The sequence below is a fragment of the Silurus aristotelis genome, assembly GCF_946808225.1.
Source record: "Silurus aristotelis genome assembly, chromosome: 8".
NCBI lineage: Eukaryota > Metazoa > Chordata > Actinopteri > Siluriformes > Siluridae > Silurus > Silurus aristotelis.
This window is the reverse complement of record NC_139581.1, coordinates 25,228,108-25,246,469: the sequence shown is the minus strand read 5'-3', so window position 1 is coordinate 25,246,469 and position 18,362 is coordinate 25,228,108. Positions and strand designations below refer to the sequence as shown.

The following is an 18,362-nucleotide window of genomic DNA, read 5'->3' as shown; positions in this document are numbered from 1 at the left end:
TTGGAGGGCTTGAAACAGAGATTCCAGGAAAAGAGATACTGTCTCTTCAAAGGTTAGCAAGATATCCAGAGCTTAAAGCAAAGTGCTGGAAAAGTCAATACTGGGCAGTAGCTGAGAAGTGACCAGAAGTTAATGAGTTTAAATCCCAGGATCTAGAAGCAGCAGCCTTATTCTGTGTCACCTGCTTTAATGCAAAGCGACTAAACACGGGCCACTTGTATTATATAAGTCTAAATGGGTATGCCTGAGCTCTGGAACTGCTCGTTAACCAGACGTCTGCATCAGGAAAACAAATGCTTAGTTTATTAAAAATAAATAATAAATAAATAAAAAGAAATAACAAGGCATATAACCAAATTTCATACAACACTGTCGAGTTCAATGATGTACAAAAGCTCTGATTTTCGAGCACTGAATTGATGCGACTCCTCTTATGGGCCTAGTGTAGTGATAAAATAAGGAATTGAACACAAGCAGGCTGTGACAATAAGGCAATTAGAGAATTCAATCGATTTACCTTTAAACCCTATCCAGCAGACTTCCGAAAACCTGCATCTGTACTCTATCCCCAGTGTCTTCTGATATTGGGCTGATATTGTGGCTGACTTATGGGTTAATTAAAACGATGTAATGCTGCATAAAAACTAGACAAGATGGGTAAGATGTTCTGGAAATGAATGATGATTGATAGAGTGATAGAGAGTTGAGAGGAGTCCTATTATTTGAATTCAGGTGACGATGCCCTCTGTGGATTAACAGTGATTAGGGTTCAGGCCTGGTTCACTGTATAGTTGAGTGGCTACAATTAAGTTTTTTGAAAAGTGTAAAAATACAATTACACCAACCCCAGGACTGGATTAGTGTTTAATCATATTTGGTATTAAATAAGGATTGTGTATTAGTGTTTTTGTAGTTTAACTTGATATAATTGTCAGCAGCATTAAAAAAAAAAAAAGGGATATATATATATATATATATATATATATATACATACATTTTATTAAAGGGTTAAAAATGATCTTGAAAAAGAATCTGTAATTTTTTGGACAGACCTATAGAAAGTTTTTGTACTGTTGTGCATCACCACTTGGAAGTGATCATGTGAACCATTAAGAAAAAATTACAAATATTCTGCCGTAACTCGGAAATCCTGTCATAAAACACAAGGACGTGTTTTTGTGATGAAGAAAGTAGTGGGATCACGGTTCTGAGAGACTGGGATAACTACTAATAAAGAACAAAAAATAATAATGATAATTTTCATACAATATCCTGAACTCCTTCACTAACAAATGGAGGAAAGAGAAATGTCAATCTGAAATGTCCCATGAGACTCAGGATAATGATTATTATGTGTTGTTTTGTCCAAAAAAAACAACAGTGTGAACACTCAGATCCTGATCTCCATAGTGCATAGTGTGATAATGAGTAGTGTACTGTGGGCTATTTCATGTGGGTAAAATGAATTGAGACTGTATTTGGCTCATGTGTTTTTTTGTGGTTAACACTGAAAACCCGTCTGACCATCTTACCACATTGGAATAATCTATACAATACTAAGAACTAACCATCCCCAACTTATGAGGGCAGGTAGGTGAAAAATACTGTGTGGCATCTCAACCCAAGTGATAAACTTATCCTAACATAACATGAACTGAATTCTACAATTTTGTTTAAAAATAAATAAATAAAACGGAAAAATCTTATAGACACGTGACTAATAGCATATTTGTATCTCTGTCTAGCAGTAGTACATCTACAGGTCTTTTTTGTTGTTTTTATTAATAAGAGGTCACTGACCATCATTTTTAGAAGAGCAAACATTATAGGCTTGGGGGGAAACAGTGGGTTGTGACATTGCGTAAAGCTGGGCCAGTCACCTGATTCATTGTACTTAATAATTTTGAAGGATATTGAGTTTATGCCTAGAATTTTAGCTTCCACTGTCTCCACTGTCACTTCAGCCTAACATGAAGCTTAATCTACATCTTGGGAAAAAAAAACACTGCCAATCACTAATACTGATAATCTTCAAATAGAGGCTTGATTATGCAAATTGTTAAAAATAATATGGATTGATTATGTAAACATACACAGAATAAATTAAAAGTGATGAATGAAATAATAAAATGCGATGTGCCGAGCTTTCGAGAAGTCAGAAACATTTAGCCACTCAAATCTAAAAACTACTCATCTCTATACTGCTGGAGATCTGACTGTAAAAAGGCCGTGAAAAGGCCTGACCGGAGCGTGGGGTGTGTATTGGTATGTGTACGTCTCACCACAGCAAGCGTACTAATTCCTCACCTGTGGCAGGGGGCTGATGGTTCAGGCCTGGGAGGTCCAGTGAACTGTCAGATGCGCCATGCTTTAACTCTCCAGCCACGTCTGACAATTTCATGTCCAGCTGCACAGAGAGCGCGTCCTCAGAGTCGTCTTTTCCCACGCTGCTGCCTCCGATCGAGGGCAGGTCCAAAGACTTAACCGAAGCAGAGTCTTCCTTGGTCTGCTTGAAGGCAGCCATCTTGTCAACCAAGCTCTTCTCTTGGAATTTTGAGGATTGAAAATCAGCAAAGCCATCGCTCTCCTTGCTGCTCTCGTTCGGCTGCTTCCCGGGGTTACCAAATGACAGGAAGTCTGCAAAATCGTCCTGTCCCGCTGCGCCTCCTCCTCCAGGTCCTTTCTGAGCCGAGGCAGTTGCCTCAGAAGCCGAAGATGAGGAGGAGGAGGAGCCAAAGAGTGCAAAGTCACCAAAGTCGTCCGGTTTGGGGCCTGTGGAAGGAAGGAGCAGCGAGGGCACTGTGGAGGAAGAGGAAATGGAAAGAGTGGTGGCTTTAGAGTCAGCAATAGAAGGGGGAACTATGGAGGAAAAGAGGTCCAGGTCTGACATGTTTAGAGGGTTTTTGGGTTGTGCCAGAGAAGCTGGATGGGTCTGAGATTGTGAAAGGGAGTGAGAGGAGCCAAAAGGAATTTGAAAAGAAGAAGGTTGGAATGTCTTGGCCTGGTCTGGAGGGTCTAGTGGAGAAGTGCTGTTGGCGGTTTTAAAGTCGGTGAAGCCGTCATCGGCACCAACGGACTTGAAATCAGCAAAACCTTCCCCTGAAGAAGGAAAAAAAATAGAAAAGAAAACAATTTAAAAGTGTTGTGACACTCAATAGTGGCGAAAAGAATTCTACTGATCTAGACTGGCCAACATTATACAAATTACAGAGCTTTCAAGCATTATTTGTCCTAACTTTTTTTATTTTTTTTACAATTCTCAAAAAATTGCAATTTAGTTTCAGCCCTGGGGAACATCAGACACTCCAGATGGAGCACAAGGAGACTCACAGCAAAAAAAACACAAAAAAAGAAAGAAAAAAACTAAAAAATAGAGCACCCACAACAGAATCACCCCAAGCTCGCACATATACACTGAGATTACATGCACTGAGACATTAGGAGATCATGCCTCACAGAAATGTGGCTCTCTTTCTTCTCACACCACATTCAGCTCTCATAGTGAAAAAAATTCCACTTCTCAATGTATGCAAGTTTAAACCTTTTTACTGGGCTCAATTTAAAATTGCTCATCAAAGCTTCAAAACACACTCAGTGTGAAGGAAAAGGAAACAGTTGAGTAGAGATTTGTGGAAAAGAGACCAGCACCACTGTTAACTTACTGGAGCGTTCAGAGTTGCTCCCATTGGATTCTGTTCTAGTAAGATAGGGACACACATATACCTGCATGAACGTACTTAACTGTAGGCACAATCACATGTAAGCTGACTCAAAGCCACGACTACTTTAACGGGTTAGAACAGTAACATATTCAATAACGAGTCCCATATTTAATCAAAATAATTGATGTACTGATATAAAATCACTGCTTCGATGTTTACACTGAAGGTCATCCGATAGTGAATTTTTACCGTTAGCTAGATTGACTCGTACTCGCTGATATGCGATTAATCAACCGGTACATAACACTTCATGTAAAATAGTAGTTACCTTTATTGCAACATTTTCCATGAAATCGAAGTTTCGTTGATTTAAACTTTAGACGTTTTCATTTTTTTATTGTGAGTTAAATAGAGGTTTATTACATTTGCAAACCATTGCATTCATGCATTGGTTTTCCCTACGCTATTACTTTATACTAAACTGGTCTATAGAGACACTGTGTTCATATGCTTTCATCACTAATCAAATTGAACTAATTATTGTTATAAATTGTTATTATAGATTGTACTAAACATTCAGAAGAAGAACCACGGTATGTTCATGCATGCTCAACATTCAGATGCTTTGGGTGTTAAAGAGAACATAAAATGCCAACATTATGCACTGATTAACAATTATTTATATATTCACTTATGTTACCTAAATAATATATATACAGAAGGTTTTTTCTCTGCTTTATTTATTTTATTTATTTTTTGTTGCTTGCTAATGTAATCAGGCCATGTCTTAGATATACACTGCTCAAAAAATAAATGGGAACACTTAAACAACACAATGTAACTCCAAGTCAATCACACTTCTGTGAAATCAAACTGCCTATTTAGAAAGCAACACTGATGGACAATCAATTTCACATGCTGTTGTGCAAATGGAATAAAAAACAGGTGGAAATTATAGGCAATTAGCAAGACACCCCCCCCAATAAAGGAGTGGTTCTGCAGGTGGTGACCACAGACCACATCTCTGTTCCTATGCTTTCTGGCTGATGTTTTAGTCACTTTTGAATGTTGACGGTGCTTTCACTCTAGTGGTAGCATGAGAAGAAGTCTACAACCCACACAAGTGGCTCAGGTAGTGCAGCTCATCCGGGATGGCACATCAATGCGAGCTGTGGCAAGGAGGTTTGCTGTGTCTTTCAGCGTAGTGTCCAGAGCATGGAGGCGCTACCAAGAGACAGGCCAATACATCAGGAGACGTGGAGGAGGCCGTAGGAGGGCAACAACCCAGCAGCAGGACCGCTACCTCCACCTTTGTGCAAGGAGGAACAGGAGGAGCACTGCCAGAGCCCTGCAAAATTACCTCCAACAGGCCACAAATGTGCATGTGTCTGCTCAAACGGTCTGAAACAGACTCCATGAGGGTGGGATGAGGGCCGACGTCCACAGGATACCAAGGACACCAAGATTGGCAAATTCGCCACTGGCACCCTGTGCTCTTCACGGCTGAAAGTAGGTTCACACCGAGCACGTGACAGAGTCTGGAGACGCCGTGGAGAACGTTCTGCTGCCTGCAACATCCTCCAGCATGACCGGTTTAGCAGTGGGTCAGTAATAGTGTGGGGTGGCATTTCTTTGGAGGGCTGCACAGCCCTCCATGTGCTTGCCAGAGGTAGCCTGACTGCCATTAGGTACCGAGATGAGATCCTCAGACCCCTTGTGAGACCATATGCCGGTGCGGTTGGCCCTGGGTTCCTCCTAATGCAAGACAATGCTAGACCTCATGTGGCTGGAGTGTGTCAGCAGTTCTTGCAAGACGAAGGCATTGATGCTATGGACTGGCCCGCCCGTTCCCCACACCTGAATCCAATTGAGCACATCTGGGACATCATGTCTCGCTCCATCCACCAACGCTACATTGCACCACAGACTGTCCAGGAGTTGGCGAATGCTTCAGTCCAGGTCTGGGAGGAGATCCCTCAGGAGACCATCCGCCACCTCATCAGGAGCATACCCAGGCATTGTAGGGAGGTCATACAGGCACGTGGAGGCCACACACAGTACTGAGCCTCATTGTGACATTACATCAAAGTTGGATCAGCCTGTAGTGTGTTTTTCCACTTCAGTTTTGAGTGTGACTCCAAATCCAGACCTCCATGGGTTAATAAATTTGATTTTCATTGATAATGTTTGTGTGTTTTTGTTGTCAGCCCATTCAACTATGTAAAGAACAAAGTATTTCATAAGAAAATTGTATTCATTTAGATCTAGGATGTGTTGTTTAAGTGTTCCCTTTATTTTTTTGAGCAGTGTATATAAAATGCCTCAGAATGTTAGTTTAATCCACAACCTAATGCTATTCAGGCTTAAGCATTATTTCAATCAATCCTTAATTATCCTTAATCCACTCTCCGCAGAAATGTATAATTGCAGGCCATGATATGAAGGTGCTGTGTATACAGTAGGTAAAACTGGAATATGCTTACCAACTGGCTTTCGGTCTGACGCCGGCTCCAGCTCTCTGAACACACTGTATTTGTCCCCAAGATCTAAATCAAGTTCAAGTAAACCTTCAGGAGATCAATACTTCACAAGTATACATATATTAAATATACTAATTGTAACAAGAATAAAGCAACACTTAATAAATCAGAGACCATTTGCTTGACTAGTAGTAGTCAAAGCATTATAAAGCTAAAAGTGGAATACAGAGATGGTGTCAGTGTGTGCGAGTGTGTACCTGAGACAGGGGGTGTGGATTCTGTGGGATGTTCCACTGACATGTGTTTGAACACTGCATATTTATCAGAGGTAGAAGAGGATGTAGAGCCAGTCACAGGAGTCAGCATGGCTGAAATGCTGCAAAACATACACACACATATTGAGGTTGCCACCAACCCATTCTTAAATTAGGGAGCAGCTCTGTAGGGACTGTAGAGAATAGAAAAGCCTGTTCATTTCCTGTTGCCTGATATAAAAAAACAGGATCTCTGCAGTTTAGAAACTGGACAAGCTAATGAGCTGCTTATTGAAATGGGTTTGTTAGAAAAGATGCCAAATCTTATTTAGTCTTCCTGATGGATTATGAAATGATATTACTGAGTGGCCACTATCTGATTCTCTAATACACTCACTGAGCAGAAACTAATTCTCATTAGTAACTGATGCAACATGACTAAACAGCAGTGGATTGATGTTTATTCTAACAACTAAACTGATGCAGTTCTAATATAATAATAAGAAATCAACATTCTTGTCTTGGTCATTTAATATACACCCAGGTGCATATACCCACTTGAGATTTACACATTTCTTGTGATGGTGTATTAATCAATATAAACATATAGATGAACAAGTACAATATAAACATATAAAAGCAAATTGCACTAATACAGAGCCTATCAAATGTTTGGAAACACAGTGTTATGATTTTTGAGACACATATGCTTGTTCCTTATTTATTTAATACAAACTAGGTAATGTAATGGTCTGAAGTCCGGTTACTTTGATCAAACCATTATATAAATGTACAAATGTTACACTGTATTTTTGTTGAAAAATCCTTCCTTTGCATGAATAACAGTTTTACACACTTCTTGTTATCCAGACAGTTACATTTTCCAAAAATTCAGCTGAAATGCTTTGTCCTGCCTCGGTAAAATTTCTGTTCCAACTATGTTCTTCACTAGTTGAAGATTTATTACTGACCTTGCGATCCAATTAATCTCAAAACAGTTCAATAGGATTTAGGTGCAATGACTAGGCAGGCCATTCCATAATAGCTAACACTCCAGCCAACTATTTGCTCTTTAAATAACATTTACAGATCTTGAACATATGCTTCAAGTCATTGTTTTGTTGTATGGTAACGTCGGTTCCAATTAGTTGCAGTCCGGACGGCACTGTATGGAGTTGAAGTATGGAATGGTAGCCATGTTGGTTCAGTTTTCCTTTTACCTGGAATGTCTCCAACCTTCCCTGCTCCAAAACCAAATACCAAACCATTAAGCTTCTATCTCCATGTTTGACTGCGGGTGTGAGGCAGTCTGCTATCATCTTCTCCTCTGTTCTCCATCTAACATCAGTTTTTCAGTTAGGGCCAAACCTGCTAAATATGGACTCATCTTTTAACAGAACTTACCCTCATTTATCCACTGTCCAATTCATGGAGAGTTTTTTTTTATTTGTTAACTAGTTTATTGTATATAAACAAAAGGAATATGCACATGTCTCAAAAACCATAAAACACTAGGTGTTTTGGAACTTGTGACATTAGACAAGATTTAATTCTTCTAAGGGGAAAACAATAAATAGGAAAAGCTACAGAGCTATAGACAATGAATTTCAACATTCCTGTCAGTACATTACAGTACATTTGTTTTGAGAAAAGGCAGGTGTCCATCCTCAGACAGATGCATCACACTGACTTTATAAAGCACTTGGATTTCAGATAAGGAATGAATAAATGTAGTAAGAAATCATTCGAAAAGAGTGGGAACTGCACTGTAATACACTCTGATCTAACACCAAACACATAGAACTCTCTAAATTATGAGCAGCATTAAGACAAATCAGAACTGGTCTGTAATAATGTACCGTAATTTCCGGACTATAAAGCGCACCCATATATAAGCCGCACCCACCAAATTTGACAAAGATTTTTATTTTGAACATTTCAATGTCTACACTGAAACTAATGAACTTTACACAGGCTTTAATGAAAGACAGTGTCTGTTACACGACTTGTATCTAAACAGCAGCCTACCAAGAAAGTCATTGTTCACTGTCTTCCTCCTTCCTTTCACAACAACTTCACTCAGGATTTTTTTTTTTGGCATCGTTGTGCGTTTAAAAATCACCATCGGTCAAGCTTTTCTCCCGATGCTGTGCAGCTCAGAACACAGGTAAAGTGTGTGTTTTCATGCCCGGTTGTTTTCAGCGTGACGAATGATTCGCATTTCCTGTTGACAGTCCGAGTGAGCTGCAGGTCAAACGTCAGAGGAACATCATCCATATTTATGATGTGGTGCGGCCCGATTCAGTGGGAGCGCATCTGATTTAATATAAAGAGTTTCATTGGTCTAATGTTATGGGGCTCAGTTTTTTGGCATGGAGCTTGTGAAACTGGGAAAAACCCATAAATATGCCGCTTCATTGTTTAAGCCGCGGGGTTCAAAAAGTGGGAAAAAGGTAGCGGCTTATAGTCCGGAAAATACGGTATTTTATAAAACTGAATCTGAAAACTGAGAAAAAAAAAAAAATCTGAAAAACGTCATAATTCTAATTTTATAATGTTACAATGTATTTATTTTTGTAAAGCTACTTTGGGACCGTGTCTAATGTCCAAGGTCTATTGTTAAAAGCACTATACACATACCATTGAACTAAATTGAACTAAATGAACTTGTCTTGTTAAATTAAGCTAATACCCAAATCCAAATACCATACCCACAGTGATTCATGAAGATGGGAGCATGATATAGGGGAGTGGTAGCTCAGTGGTAAGGGTGCTGAGTTACTGATTGGAAGGTCAGGGGTTCAAGCCCCGGTATTGTCAAGCTGCCACTCTTGGGCCCTTAACCTGTATCTGACTGGAGGAAAGGACAAAATAGATGCATCCCCTGCATCTTGCATGTTCTAGCCAATCTCCTAACTTCCTGTTGAAAATGTATGGAGGGTCTTGAATGATGTCTGATGATGAATATATCATTACCCTATAAAGACAAGAAGCTAAAAAAAAAATCTAATTGCCAGCAAAAGCTTTGCAGAAACAAAAGTGTATGATTAAGATTTCTGCTCAATGTAAAAGTACACTGTGAAGGAACTCAACATGTCCATATCCTTTACAAGGAGTCATCAATCTTCATTGTAATTATTTCTTGTACCTGCTTTGAGAGGAGGTTACGGTGGGGAATGGTCCACCCGTCTCTCCTTGGAAATCTGTGAATGAATCATCTCCAGCTTTTGGAGCCTCCTGAAAGTCCTGAAAATCATCATCATCCACTTTGGCGCCCTGGAGTAGACCAATATAAAAGTACATCAGCTTTTTATGCCTCAAAGTGGAAAACCGGAGAAAAAAGCTCGGATCAGGATAAGGTATGAGACTGGTAGTATAAATCTGACGTGACACAAATCACAAAAGTAAGTACACCCCTAACTCTAACCCTAATCCTAACCCAGATTTACTGTCCTCTAAAAATAACAACATACAGCAACTATCGTCTAAATAACTGGCAACAAAAGTGAGTACACGATAAGTGAACATGTCAAAACTGTGTGCAAAGTGTAAATATTTTGTGTGAACACCACTGTTATCCAGCACTGCTTTAATCCTCCTGGGCATGGAAATTACCAGAGCTGCAAAGGTTGTTGCTGGGATCCCCTTCCACTCCTCCATAATGACATCACGTAGCTGCTGGATGTTAGACACATGGCGCTTCTTCACCTTCCACTTAAAGATGCTCCACAGGTGCTCAATAGGGTTCAGGTATGGAGACATACTTGGCCATTCCATCACCTTCAGCAAGGCAGTTGGTGTGTTTGGGGTCGTTATTATGTTGGAAAACTGCTGTTCAGTTTCTGAAGGGGGGCATCATGTTCTGCTTCAGAACGTCACAGCAAATGTTAGATTCCATGTTTCCCTCAATAAACTGCAGCTCCTCAGTAGCAGCAGCACTCATGCAGCCCCAAACCATGATGCTTCCACCCCCATGCTTGACTGTAGGCAAGACACAATTTTCTTGGTATTCGTCACCAGCGCGTCTCCACACATGCTGGACACCATCTGAGCCAAACAAGTTTATCTTAGTCTCATCAGACTGCAGGACCTGGTTCCAGTAATTCATGCTCTTGGACATGTCAACTTCAGTAAACTGTTTGTGTGTTTTCTTGTGAGCCAGCTTCAGAAGAGGCTCCTTCTGGGACGACGGCCATAAAAAACATAGGTGTACGGTCTGAGCACTGACAAGCGGACCTTCCGTTTCTGCACCCTCTAAAGCAATGCTGCAGCACTCATGCGTCTGTTTTTGAAGCAGCTTCTGCATTTGACGCACAGCATGAGGACTCGACTTCTTTGATGGACCCTTGTGAGGTCTGTTCCGAGTGAAGCCCGTCTTGGAAAACCTCTGTATGACCTGGTCACTGTACTGTAACTCAGTTTCAGGGTGTTACTGATCTTCTTATAGCCTGGGCATCTTTGTGGAGAGCAACAACTCTCATTCTCAAATCCTTAGAGTTTCTTTGCATTGAGGTGCATGTTGAACATCCAGTGATCAGAATGTGAAGCTGTTTTGATACTGGAACTAAACTCTTATGCAAACTATTGATGCTTGATGCTTTGAGGTCTGTGTACACTACAGCAGTCATGCATGCATTTAAGCACATTACCTGGACAGGAGGAAAGTTGGCGATGAAGCTGTTAGAAGGTTGTGCCAGTGAGTTGGAAGTCATGGGCATGACGGGAGGTGCGGCAGGGTGCATTATCGGCTGCGGGTGCGTCAGGACGGCCGGCATAGTCATAGTCATAGCAGGCAAGTTGGGTACTGGAGGGGTAGGAAACTGACTCAGGATGTCCAGGCTCATTGATGGAAGCCCACTCTGAAACAAAAGAACATAAGAGAGACAATATATCTCTCACTAACCCCTCATTTAAAAATATATACACAACACTGCACTGTAAGAGTCATCAAACTGACAATTAAAGCTGGTCATGAAACAGACAGAAATCTTTTATCTTATTATTGAAACAAGCTTTGCAGGCAAGTATTTGATATAATGCAGAACTGCGTTATCCAGCGTTTGGCACTCACGTCCAGAGCAAACAAATTTTCCATCTCCTTAAACCCTGGGCCCACGTCACTCTTCACCAGAAGCAGACATTTCATTAAAGTCAAATTGTATTTTTATTCATCCATTACTTGTTGCACAATCCCCCACTCCGAGCTGCCTAAAGATGAACATTTGCATTACAAAACAAATTAAATAAAATATCCTGCTTATTGTGGAAGCCACATATTACTGCTAGCTGTGCCCAACCCCAGGGGGCAACTGATGTGTTTGGGCTCAAGGAGATTAGAAAGCATTCATCAGGCAATTGTTGCCTTGCCTATCTACATGCATACAAGCACTCACACACACACACACACACACACACACACACACACACACACACACACACACACACACACACACACACCCACCCTATAACTCCAGGCAAAAAAATAAAAAATAAAGGAAAATCACAGACTTCATTTGTCTGTATTGTAAGACTTAATGTACTCACTGTACTATTGTACTTGTAATGTGCACTTCAGCAAATATTAATTATGCAAACAAGCCATAATGCAAAATCAAACCACAGTAGAACTTTCGAATTGTGATACTGAATAAAGCAAACTAAATTTCATTTTTATTTTTATTTTTTTTTTACACACCACAGCAGCTTTGGGGTACTTTTACGTTAACAGTGACACTGAATAAAGCAGCAGATAGTAAAAAAAAGCAGCCAGGAACCCTTCTGTGCATGACAATGGCATAGATCAACCACATAGTTGCAGACATTGCTAAGACAATACACTAGAATACAAAAGGAGGAATTAAATCAATTCAAACAGCAGGCATGTAGTGATAAAATATTTCGAAACTCAGTGGCAGGCTGCGCAGTTCACGCACGGGGCCTTTAGTTGTGTCCTTCCTGAGTTAATCCACCTCCTAACACCATCATTATGACACCACGGCTGTAGAAACCATCAACATTCTAGAGAAACGCAGTTTAACAGAGCGCTGCATCACAGACAGGTCTCTCATGCAGTGAGAATGCACGCTAGTACTTAAACGAGAAACCTTATGAACACAATTCAAGTCTCTTTTCACTTATATTTTAGCTTTTGCAGTTTGATGTGGTTTGCTAGCGCCGACTAGTGCATTCTCTGACCCTCCCATGAGAAAATGCCAACATTGAGGTAGGCTTGCTGGATGGCCCCGATGTAGATAACTCGAAAACCAATTGGTTAAACAACAGCTTTATTCTCACGTATTTGAAGCTACCCACTCCCACACTGTTGATTCTGAAGGCCTCAATGCAGATTTTTTTTTTTCACCCTGGCTATGAAACAGAGAGAATAGACTATTGGAAGTAATTTAAAACAAACTCATGAAAAAGGTTTCAAGTCACATAGAACTTCATAAGTCGGTGTGCCAAAAGACATTTTCCATTGTACCGTAATTTCCGGACTACTAAGTGCACCCATATATAAGCCGCACTGAATTTTACAAAGATTTTTATTTTAAACATAAATAAGCCGCACCTGTCTACACTGAAACTAATGAACTTTACACAGGCTTTAAAGAAAGACAGTGTCTGTTACACGGTGTAACGGGTGAAATACGTTGTGGCTCCTTTAAGAGCAGAGCGGCATTTTGGGAATAGCACGTCACTGCATTCTTCCGGTGATACTGCATGTGTGCAAGGCTGAGGAATATGTCCTTATTATTTTCTGATGCTCATTTCTAAGTTTCTTTGACTAACCCGTAACGCTGTTGCCACGAAAAATAAAAAAGCACGAGTTTAGGAAATCTGTCTGTGCTTATATGATTTCTGTTGTAACTGGAGTTAGTGAGCTCTCCCTTCACCCAGACTCAACGCGCTACACGGCTTGTATCTAAACAGTAGCCGACCAAGAAAGTCATTGTTTACTGTCTTCCTCCCTCCTTTCACAACTATTTCTCTTGAGAGTTTATCTTTTGGCATCGTCATGTGTTTAAAAATCAACACCGGTGAAAGTTTTTCTCCCGATGCCGTGCAGCTCAGAACACAGCTGAAGTGTGTTTTTTCGTTTCCATTCGGAAATTTCATTGGTCTAATGTTATGTCTATTAGTTTTTTGGCTTGAAGTTTGTGAAACCAGAAAAAACCCAGGAAAAATCTATCAATTAGCCGCTTCATTGTCTAAGCCGCAGGGTTCAAAACCTGGGAAAAAGGCGGCTTATAGGCCGAAAAATACGGTACATAGGAAGCAGTCCTGATGACTCTCCACTGCATGTAAATGCAATCTGCAGAATTGCTTGAATGTATATGCTCATTTATGGCTTCTAAGATGCCATTGCACAGGGTCTATGGCTTAACTATGCATTTTTTACACTTCAGCAACCCATGGTAACAGCTGAGATAACAACAACACTGGACTTGTTTAGACTGTGCTGGGTGAAATCATGTCCCAGGATTAAAAGCTAACACACCCTGTCAGCCTTGTACACCTGTGTTAAAAATACAGCCTGACACAACACATCCACACATTGCTTTTCATGCTTTAAAACAATGTTTCTCATTTATATGTTACCTGTGCTACTCCGATCAAAGCCAGCACAGTGTACAGCTCCTCCTTGGTCAGCTTGCCCGGTGTGGTGCGATTAGCTGAGCCCCAGATCTGCCCCAGGGCCTCTCGGGGGAGCCCGGATGACATAAGAATGGGGTAGAGTTTGGCTGTGTCAATGCCTGCTGGAGTCATTGTTAACTCCAGAACCTTCTTGAACATCTCTGTGGAAAACAAACACACAAAGCTTAACAAAATATTCTTAAAAAATAGATACTTAGACAGGAAATGGACTCGGTTTCTAATTACCTGGAACAAGAGAGTCATTGTAGAGCCAAGCTGGCAACAAGTTCTGCATTTCTTGTTGTGGATAGACACCAACACCTGCTTGTGATAAGAGAATGATGCACAGTAAGACATGGGAACAGAATCTTAAACTAAGCATGCTGTTTATTGTGCCTCCTGCTGTGCTTAGCACAGATGTTCCAGCTGATGCTGGATTCTTTAGTAAGCACTTCATTGGAGAACGAGACTCTCCCAGAGAGCACTAATTAAGTAGTTGTTCTTAAACTGAACACTTACATTTCTTTCATGTAAGTAAAAATGGTTTTGAGAACCAGCCATTGGAAAACCCAGTCAGAATGAGAACAGCTGTCAGTCATCCACAGGATCCTCATGCTTCATATCAGTGTAAAAGATTTTCATTGTCATGTTAGTTTAGTTGTTATAAGACAAAGAAACAATCGATTGGTGCAACCCCTAGAAACCCTGGCAAGCACGAGAAGACCAGCAATGCAGAGAGAGAACCCAGTGTGAGCAGCTGAACCACCACTGGATCTCCAGGGGGTGTCCATCTCTCCACACTGTTAACAGAACAGGTGTCAGGCTTCTCTAAAGAGAATGGGCTTAAAGAAAGAAACACTCCCTGTGCTGGAGGAGAAAAAATTGGTTTGTTTCATATAGTGTGAGAAACCATGCAGTCAATACGTTGGGAAACGTGGCTGAACTTGTTTATTTCTTTTAGATGTCAGATTCCCTGCAAAACAGATTGTCTTTGGCACGTCTTTTAAATATTAATATACCACAGCACTGTAAAAGTCTTAGATTTGATAAGTATTAAAAAAAAATAAAAAATGTATCCAATTCATAATCCATTCTAATACACTCCACATGCAATGATAACATCTCTGTAAACACACCAAAGTCTCCAGTGTCAGTGCTTTATAACAGTCGATATGCTTTCTGAAAACAAAAGTCCCAAGGCCAGAGAATTTGGTGCTATATGGTTTTTCTTGAACAAGCTGCAGTGTCGTTCTGTAATAAATAGAAAACGTATTTCTCAAACCGCTGTGGTATAAAATAGAGGTCGACCGATAGTGGAATTTACCGATACTGATAGCTAGGTTGGATCGTACTTGCTAATAAACAATTGATCAACTAGTTTTTTTAAATAGGTACTTGTTTAAAATAAATTTAAATAATATTTAATAATAATAATTTAAAACAGTGCTGAAGCATTAAAATGTGCTAAATGAAATAAAATAAAAATTCAAAATTAATAATAATAATTAAAAAAGACATTTCAAATGAACACCATCTGGGGTCGGTGATTCACCTCTAGAGGCTGCTCTCGTGCGGTATAACGCAACCCGGAAAAATCGGTATGGATTTTTGCTGAAGCAGATAGTTCCGGCAATCAACTATCGGTCCCGATTAATCGGAAAAACTAATGAATCGGTCAACCTTTGGTATAAAAGAATAAATTGTATAAATGATGTGCCATTATTAAGAATAACTGATTATTGAATAACAAAATCATTTATTATTTTCCTTTAACAGCACATCCAGCCCTGTTATATCTAAGAGTCTTCTTGAACACTGGAATTCGATTAGTAGGAAATTAGGTTTGTTTATGCATGGAGTATAATTAAAACATATGCATGCCCTGGTGATTGTAAATAAGAGAAGCGCCTCATGGGAAACGCATACTCAAAAATCATTTGCAGAAGCATCTTATGATTAGTAGAGCGAGAAAGACTGAGAGCACAGCTGCAAGTTGAATGTCGTCGAGTTTGAAGGACAGGTGTGAGCTAAATAATCTACTCTGCTCTCACCACTAGCACTTGATGTCTGATCGGGGTGAGCTTCTGCTGCTTTGGGAGCCGGAGAAGCAGTTGGAGGCTCAGGAGTCTTCTCCACCATGAAGGCAGCGCTGAGGTCATCGGAGCACTGGGCCCAGTTGCGAGCTTTTAAGCTACTCTGGAAGCGTACTGATACCTGAGCTCTGGGAGCCAGTTCAAAGAGGGCCTTGTTGGGTTTAAAGTTGACCTGAGCCTTCTTATCAGCTTTTAGATCGCATGAGGAGAAGAGCTTCTCCTCCAGAGATGGGCCTGAAGAGCAGGGCAATTAACTGCTGGAGTTACCAGTGGAGCTGAAAGCATCCTCTCTATGTTTTATCACTGATAACATTCTGCTTAGTTCTAACCTTAGCTGAAAGTACTATAAATAATGGCCTAAAAACACCACTAAAAAGATATGCAACTTATAATATCCGAAAAGTTTTAGATTGGAACTGCAGGATGGCCAAGTTAAGCACTTTACAATATTAGTAGATAGGATTTATAAATGAATTAAGCCAAATCTATTCCTGTGCACGGAGCTGCTGTGACTGTGGGCTCCAGGAGGAGTCAAATGTCTCAGTGAGAACTTTATGTTCCACAACACTGACATTAGACAGTAACACAGCGCATTAGACAGTAACACACGTCTACTCCTGCACAACATTGCAGAAATAAATGATGCGATTTGTATGTGTGTGTCAATGTCACATCTTAATGTTGCCGGTCACAGTCAAAAAACACACACATTTCAAGCACTAATGAGAATGACTGATGAAGAAAGTAAAAATAGAGAATGAGACAGCAGTTACCTTGGAATGTAGATTGGGAGCTGGAGATGACAGAAGAGTGGTGAGGGACAGTGAGTGTGTTCAGAGAGTGAGCAGGGGAAAAGGGGAGAGGGCTGGAACAGGGCTGCTGCCCAGCTCCTGCCTCTAAAGCGGACTTATTGGCAACCGAGGAAAAGGAGGGCAAAGGGAGGGAAGAACTCGAAAAGGAGGCCTCAACAGGGCCCTGTATAAAGTCACTAAATTCATCATCATCCTCTGCGAAAGCAGGGGAGAGCGAGTGTGGTGGGACAGAGGAGTGAGATGGCGATGAGTCTGCGAAAACAACGAACAAAATGGTAAAACAGCACAACACGCAGCACACATGGTGGGTTTGATGGATGAGCTACAGTGGCACAGGAAACAGGATGGGGTAAATTCTTCATTTTAATGAATGGACTTTAAATTAAAAGATTATAATATTATAAATAATAATAAGACACAGGACAAAGAACAAGTGGAAAATAAATACTAACAAGTTATTTATTCTTATAAAATAAGAGTTACTACAAGGAGATCATGAGAACAGAAAATCCACTACATAGATTTATGGGAAAAAAAAAACCCAGGAAAGACAAGACAGATTTAAACAGAATGACAAGCGCTAACCTGTCCCATAGACGTGTCTCTTTAGGCTTCTTTACCGCATAATAAACTTATGAAGTAGCAATGCATTTGTCAATCACAAGGATTTTAAAGTCTGTTGTAATCAGCGTGTGTGTGTGTGTGTGTGTGTGTGTGTGTGTGTGTGTGTGTGTGGGGGGGGGGGGTACCTGGTTTCTTAGATTGAGAAGATGGAGTGGGATGCATCTTTGCATCTCTGCTGAAGCCATCTAAATTCCCTTTTATGGCTTCCAGCGCATCATCTCGACTCTTCTCTCCAGTCTGTACATGAAACAGCAATCAGGTCAATATTAAACAGAATTACTAATGCTTACTACGTAATAAAATTTGCTTAAAGTATGTAACCTCTAAATAAAGATTCTCTCATCTCACTTTAGGTTTGACGCTGCTCAGGAGACGCAGTTTCTGTTTCTGCTCTTCAAACTGTCTTCTCTTCCGATCTTCTTCTAACATGCGCTGCTGCTGCTCCAAGCGCTTTCTGTATGAACACGTACAACCGAAAACAAAATAAGTGGGGGGCTTTGCAACACATTCTGGCTGTGCGGTGTGACACTAAAAACACTCACTGATGCTCTTCAGCCATCTGTTTCTGCAGGTCGGCAGGGTACTGTGGCCCCGCTGCTCTCATTCCCATAAACTGAGGCTGACCCATAAACTGCATACCTGGTGCCTGCATCCCCATGGCCATGCCACCCTGCAACACACAATGTGGCTCAGGCGTTATTTCCAGATGTAACAAGTTAAGATCAAATCAATTAAATGCAGTTTTTAGAGAGAGAGAGAGAGAGAGAGAGAGAGAGAGAGAGAGAGAGAGAGAGAGAGAGAG

The 18,362-nt window shown here is 40.6% G+C and overlaps 1 protein-coding gene across 13 annotated transcripts in view; it reads right to left on the bottom strand.

The window, feature by feature from the left end:
• The window catches only part of synrg (synergin, gamma), a 49,251-nt gene that overhangs the window by 25,065 nt on the left and 5,824 nt on the right, over positions 1 to 18,362 (bottom strand). For 5 of the 13 annotated variants that reach the window (XM_083548842.1, XM_083548843.1, XM_083548833.1 and 2 more), the window contains exons 4-14: positions 18,103 to 18,230; positions 17,909 to 18,014; positions 17,686 to 17,797; positions 16,898 to 17,188; positions 14,278 to 14,352; positions 13,996 to 14,192; positions 11,046 to 11,255; positions 9,545 to 9,672; positions 6,400 to 6,518; positions 6,146 to 6,208; positions 2,308 to 3,099 (exon numbers count right to left, since the gene is read on the bottom strand). In XM_083548842.1, the coding sequence (XP_083404968.1) occupies positions 2,308 to 3,099; positions 6,146 to 6,208; positions 6,400 to 6,518; positions 9,545 to 9,672; positions 11,046 to 11,255; positions 13,996 to 14,192; positions 14,278 to 14,352; positions 16,898 to 17,188; positions 17,686 to 17,797; positions 17,909 to 18,014; positions 18,103 to 18,230 (2,221 nt within the window). Of the gene's footprint in view, positions 1 to 2,307; positions 3,100 to 6,145; positions 6,209 to 6,399; positions 6,519 to 9,544; positions 9,673 to 11,045; positions 11,256 to 13,995; positions 14,193 to 14,277; positions 14,356 to 16,082; positions 16,359 to 16,897; positions 17,189 to 17,685; positions 17,798 to 17,908; positions 18,015 to 18,102; positions 18,231 to 18,362 lie in introns of all 13 variants that reach the window. The other 8 variants (XM_083548832.1, XM_083548838.1, XM_083548840.1 and 5 more) reach the window with 4 other exon arrangements.